This window comes from Sitophilus oryzae, unplaced genomic scaffold (genome assembly GCF_002938485.1).
Source record: "Sitophilus oryzae breed Bouriz unplaced genomic scaffold, Soryzae_2.0 scaffold_80_pilon_pilon, whole genome shotgun sequence".
Taxonomy (NCBI): domain Eukaryota; kingdom Metazoa; phylum Arthropoda; class Insecta; order Coleoptera; family Curculionidae; genus Sitophilus; species Sitophilus oryzae.
In genome coordinates this window covers 1-6,539 of record NW_022147428.1, presented here as the reverse complement: position 1 = coordinate 6,539, position 6,539 = coordinate 1, and the positions used below count along the sequence as shown (strand labels likewise).

Genomic DNA, 6,539 nt, shown 5'->3' with positions numbered 1-6,539 from the left:
AATGAAGAGTAGTTCAAATGTCTACTCGTTTAAATAACGCGTTTTCATTGTCCGAACGACTTACTACACATTTATTCGCATAAAAATTGGAAAAAAATAATATACAAAAATAAAGCTGAATTATTAATTACAGGAGAGCGTCCTACGAAAACTATTTTGTACATTAAATCCAGAACAAACTGAAATTGGTCTCCATTATATCAAACTGACCAGGTAAACATTCAATTACAGGCAAGCAACATTCACACTTTATTCTTGAGAATCGACGTGTATTAACATGCAGGTTTGGTTTTTGCGTTCTTATTTCGCTCGAATTTTTAGAAAAATGGTCAAAGTTTCATTGGTTTTAGATAAAATGTATTAGATTTATTATGTAAAGTTATTAAGAACATAATGCAGTTGTATATTGTTTTTGGAAGAAATATTAAAGTTTTGTAAGTAAAGATAATCATATTATAGGATTAATGATTAATTAACCCTTTATTGGAGAATATAGTATCTTGATCGTTGTACATATTTCATGCTCATTTAATGCTACATTCTGCGGTTTTAGCAAAACTTAACAAAAATTTTTTTTCTGCATGAAATAAAAAATCTGGTTTCTTTTAACCATTTAAAGAATAGAGTATCCATATAAATCTTTTTATTTTTTTTAACGAGTAGGCCAAATGTCCGATTAATTGTAATGGGAAGTAGTTCAAATGTACCGTAATGTAATAAAATACAACATTAAATACGTTTCCTATGTTTGAAGGATAGTAGTTCAAATAATCCGAAATTAATAGTGAGTAGTTCAAATGAACTATACCTTAAAATATTCCGCTCTGGTCTCTGGTCACTTTAAGCTTAGATTTTTAATTCGATTTTATTTAGAGAGCTTCAAGAACACTTTCTCTAAGACAATGACCTATAATTTTCAATTCTTTAAATGGCAATCTTTTAATTTATTCTCTTCGTAACAAAGATCAAGATATAACTCAAAAGCGCCTTTTTCTATCGCATATTTACTCTCACGTCGACTCACAAGAATCTCTCGTTCGTACCAGTCCCGCTCTCACGGAGAGGGTGAGCGCTTGTCCGCCACCCCCTACGATCAGAGGACAACGTCGGGCAGACTAGGCGGCCACTAGGCGCGCGAATCGTTTTCGTGCACGATTTTCCGCTCCTTGTAGTAGATCTCCTCGCTCTCCTTGTCGCACATCAGCAACACCACGCCGCTGAAGAGGAAAATGGCCACGCCCCAGCCCACGCCGTACGCCCAGCCGAACTCCCATATCGTTCGGTTGCCTACAACAGAAGATATAATAGAATTAGCATTGATACCAAAAGTCGTATTGTCGCGACTCTAGTTTGTAATAGTTAGTCTAGGTTTGTCCGGGGTTGTCTTTCAATTAAAAATAAAAAATAGTTCAAATGTACCATCAATAAAATATAGCAATAAACACGTTTCCTACTGTTTACAGTTAGTAGTTCAAATAACCCGCCATTAATAGTGAGTAGTTCAAATTAACTATTCCTTTTTGAAAAAAGTCTTTATACCCTCTTTATACCGATTTGGTCATCGAAACTGCGTGGATTTTAACGTGTAAGACAGTAATATCGAGAGCTTAATGGAAAATCAAATTTATTAAAAAGATGGATATTTCGGGATTTTGCATCAAAATTTCAAACCGCACAAGAAGACGTTTTTGAAAAATGCTGCATCTAGAGTTGAAACTTTTTTTTACAATTAGTTACTCATTTTACTACAGCTGTAGACCAGGCAGATGAAGTGACCAGAGCTAGTGTATGATTATATTGAGAGTTAGTTGGTTTTTAAATACTACATAAAACTTACCTAAGTTTAGTTCCGCCGCAAAACATACGGGGTATATAATAAGTGCTATGAGTATAGAAGCCACTGCAAAAAAAATCCAATTAAAATCTCATTAGATCATATGAATCATAGAATATGTTTCATTATAACAATTCTTATGAAACATATTTAAAATTATTAGAGATATTAAAATCACAGATGAATACTTACGGGCTAGACCCATCACTATAACAGCGAACCTGTAGTATTTGAACTTGGTGTGGTGGTCTTTCGTACGAAGTCCTAGACCTGTCAAAACGGTGGCTACCAAGTCTGTCAAAAGCGTTATGACGCAGAGAGCTGCCGAAGCTTTGATGTACGCTGAAAAGAAAATATTTACTTTTTATTTATTTTTAACTTTTTATCCTATATTTGTCGCTGTCGCCGATGCTGACCGGATTCAGTGCGCGGTTTACATTATTTTATATACAGAGTGGCCCATCGAAAACGTTCCGCAAGGCATAACGGCCAGGGTAATTTTTTTTCAGAAAATCCATAAACACGTCAATTTTGTTTGTGAGGGGGACAACTTTTGCCCCAAAAATAATTGCAAAATCTTCAACCCTGTAAGCGGGGGTGTCATCCCCCAACTTTTTTCAAATGGGAAGGGGGGTCAAGTGGCGCCGCAATGAAAATAGCTTTCTATTCTCTATATTTCCCAGCTTCGTTTTTGAAAATCGGTCGAGTCATTGAGAAAATATGATGGATTGAAATTTGAAAAGTTTATTTAAACATTTATCAGAGTAAATGATATGGATAAATTCCTTCGACTAATTTGCTGTTTTTTCTTATTATTTCTAGATGTTTACGCATTTTTCACTTGCCACAAGGTTGAACGATCAGATGCGGTAGTTGCTAGATAGCTGTTCTGTGACTTGTGCGTTGAAGTTTCTTCTCAATATCGTTAAACTTTTTTACAATTAATTATGGTGTACTCACATGCAGAAAAAGTGAAAATAATCGAACTTTATTTTAAAAATAATGAATGTGGCAATCGGTTTGCGCAGATATTCAATGAACGCCATCCTGACAAACACCTTTATGGCAAAATTGTTCGCGAGTTAGAAAAATTTCGCGAAACTGGTTCCGTTATGAATAAAAAGAGGCGGAGGGAAAATCCTGTAGTAAATGAAGCTATGGAGGTATTCGTATTGGGCCAAGTTGCCATGGATAGTATGCTGAGTACAAGAAAATTAGCCAATGAGACCGGCATGAATCGTACAAGTGTCCAAAGATATTAAAAAAAGACAAGTTCCACCCGTACAAAATTCAGTTGGGTACAAGAACTCAACGAAGACGATTTTGATCGTCGCGGGCTGGTATTTTTGGAAATTCTATTGTGGGTCAGTTTAACGATATTGAGACCGCACCTGATCGTTCAACCTTGTGGCAACTGAAACAATGCGTAAACATCTATAAAATGATTAATTTCTATGTATACTGAATCAACCGCCGATAGCTCTGAGTTAAGTCGTTCGGGGCTTTACAAATACATTATAAAAACCAAGCCAAGGTAATACTCTATTAATACGAATGGAAGCGAACCAAAACACGCTTAAATATTTTGACTACTACAACCGCAACTTTTTCTATTTAATCATCCGCTCTCTTATCTATGCAAATATTCAATTAAGCCGCGCCAAAGCTCGAGCCGGGGGGCGATTTTGGCCCCCCATCCCCCACTTACACACGCCACCGCCAACACAACTGTGCAGCAGCCGGCCAAAGTTTGCTCGTTAAAATGGGACCCTCAAGGGCCTAGAGGAGGATTTGAGTCGCCCAACGCCAAAAAGGGAATTAAATTTGTTTCGTTTTGCAGGCGCGATAGAGAAACTGATTCTGGTTTTAATTATTGTGCTACAGTACCCGAGGTGGGTATTAAATAATAATGATATCTCTTTATTTTAACAGAAAAAAAAATAGAAAAAGAAACATCAGAAAGAGAGAAATGTTTATAGGTATACATTTCATCTCCAGACCAAGACGTCTTGGTCTTGCATTTGCCCATCATTAAATGGCATCTACATCGAAACTACTAAAGCTCCAACATCAGATTAACTTAATTCTAAATTCTTAATAATGTTAACAAAAATCCAGGATTAATTTCTTACCTACGTCCCTGGCTGTGTAACAACCCGCGCTCCCCCTAGTGTTGAAAGGCAGCGGCTCGGGAGCGTTTTCTTCGATGCAGTGCATGAAGAGACCCTGGCGCCATCCGGCGGCCATCAGCCAATCGGTGGACACCAGGCCCATGATCATCAGGACTATCACGATCAGACCACAAATAAAAGCGATCACCTGCAACAACAAGAAATAAATATTATTACAAGACTTAATTATTTCATAAAATCAATCTTTAGAAAAGTGTAGACATATTCACCAGGGACGCGCATATACGTTATCACTGGAATATTTTTTTAAAAAGTTTGTGCGCCACTGATTTTCAACTGCTTTTTGCAGCTTTTAGCAAGCAAGAAAATTATAATAAATCGAAAAAAATTAAGACTTAGGAGAGATACAATTTTATATACTAATTCATTGTAATATAAATAAATAATAAACATACTGTAATTATATTCCTGCAGATTGAGTGAAAAGTTTTGTTGTTTATATATCTACTCTACATATTATAAACGCGTGTTCAAATATTAATCTTGAGGAATATATATCAACATAAAACGAGATGTCATATCAACAACAGCTATTTTAGAAATGTCTAGGTTTACTTATTTCACTGAGATTTACGAAAAAAAAATCCTTTGCCTCGGGTACAGATACCGACACGTTTTGGAAATAGCTCAAAACCAAATAAAATTGAACGAGGCAATAGGAAACGCCAAAAAAATCCCCCACGCCCTCTTCACGAGTAGTTTTCAGGCGCTTTTAAGAATCGAAAGTAGGTCGAGGCAAACCGAAATGGGTCAAGACAACTGGAAATAAACCGAAATGCGATAAAGTTGGGCGATGAAACGCGATCTTGACCTGCTCCGAGGTGTTTTCCGCATAGTGTAGAGGCTGTTTTGGACTCGATAAAATCTCTATTCCAGTTGAGTAAAATTTAACTTTTCCAAACACAAATAAATCATATCATTTTATTCTTCAAGGAACTAAGGAAGTTAATAATTTTAGTTCACTTCCTTCGTTTATGATACATAAAAACTGCCTTTTAAAAATAAACAAAATAATAGTAATGTTACACACAAGTTTGCAGAACTGCAAGTTGCGGGAATTCCATCTGAGTTACGTAGTGTGTACGTAGGTATATTTCATTGATGACTACAGTAACACTCACAATTCATACAGAAATGTATAAACATCCACCTTACAATAGTATGATTCAGTCACTTGAAGAAAGAAAAAACAAGTAGATATGACTTATCAATTCCGATTTTTATTCAAATAAACCAATAATTGCAGTACTTCAACTGATAAAAGTTGCACAAATATTCAAGGAAAATATTGATAATTTTCTACTAGTAGATTATTATAAACTACTTAGCATTTTTAAGTGATTAAAATGAGGTAATAATCGATAAAAAGTAAGATTAGTTCCATTAAATTGGTAAAAAAGTACTTCAAAATATTTTAAATTAAGATATCCTTAATAAATCATATTAATTCATTCTGTACACAATTCTTAAATTGAAAAATTAATTAACTAAAATTAACGAAATTATTAAATTATCAAACATTCATTTAGTTGATTCTAATAATCTTCTTTCGGGTTAAAAACAGGTCAATTATCTAAAAAAAAAAGATTTATTTCTAAATATGTATGAGATTTGCCAACATTTATGGGATACAGGACAGAACTCAGGAAATATTGAACGAATAAGTATTATTTTCAGGGTCGGTTTCCTTCTAGGTCTCTTAATTCCACGATGTGATTTTTGTGGTTCATCTGTGGTCCGTCCTTCTTGGCAGGTATCCTGTCCATTGCCGCTTGAGGGATTTGATTCTGTGGATGACATCTGTTCGTAGAAAATTAAGTCGAATTTGATAAACTTCGATTTAAAATATATATTCTATGCCTACCGTGACGTCTTTTTTATTGGATCATAGGATATTAAAAACGACCAATAATACAAAATTTAAAAAAATGCACTAAATGTTTACCGATACGAACGAATAACAAGGTACGTATTTTTTTAAACTCGCTATTCACAAATTTCGTTTTTTTTTAAATATAGGACACAGGGCACAGTATTATTATCTACTGGTTTATTCAATGTACAAAATATGTATGTATAGATGGATTTATACTTCATACACCTACACTAGCATGAAATATTTTGTCCCTGTTTCATTTCAGTAGAGATTAAAATATAAAACAACCGTTGAAAATATAGAAAAAAAAATCAAATTTGTTTATTTAAATAACTATAGGAGGTTTAAAATTCAACTGTGTACGATGATTGGTATTTAATATTTTGTATATATTTTATTGATTGAACCTTGTTTTAAAACAATAACATTTAGAGTTGTCAAGGGTTGAAAACAATCAGAAAAAAAAACCTGAAATTACTTTAAAAAGGAGAAGAAAAAATAAACAAACATAAAAAACTGACAACTAACAACTCAATAATTTTAGATATTTAAGTTAGCTGTTATTCTTATTTTTTTGGCAACGTAAATTATTTTCCTTTAATTATTTTTTATGCTGATAAATTATACATCCTTTTAG

General features: G+C 34.0%; 1 protein-coding gene across 1 annotated transcript; it reads right to left on the bottom strand.

The window, feature by feature from the left end:
- Positions 1-7: 7 nt before the first annotated feature.
- On the bottom strand, positions 8-5,075 carry LOC115888955 (transmembrane protein 47-like). Its single transcript, XM_030908841.1, has 5 exons — positions 5,057-5,075; positions 3,967-4,153; positions 2,027-2,176; positions 1,838-1,900; positions 8-1,287 (listed from the first exon to the last, which is right to left on the bottom strand). Exons 2-5 carry the CDS (start codon positions 4,112-4,114, stop codon positions 1,127-1,129), a joined length of 522 nt encoding a protein of 173 aa, XP_030764701.1. The 5' UTR covers positions 4,115-4,153; positions 5,057-5,075; the 3' UTR covers positions 8-1,126.
- Between the last annotated feature and the right edge of the window lie 1,464 nt (positions 5,076-6,539).

Coding starts and splice junctions, on each gene's coding strand:
- LOC115888955 (XM_030908841.1), bottom strand. CDS start 4,114: ATGATCATGGGCCTGGTGTCCACCGATTGGCTGATGGCCGCCGGATGG. Junction 2,177..3,966: donor TTACACAGCCAGGGACGTAG/GTAAGAAATTAA, acceptor TTTTCTTTTCAG/CGTACATCAAAGCTTCGGCA. Junction 1,288..1,837: donor TGCGGCGGAACTAAACTTAG/GTAAGTTTTATG, acceptor CTTCTGTTGTAG/GCAACCGAACGATATGGGAG.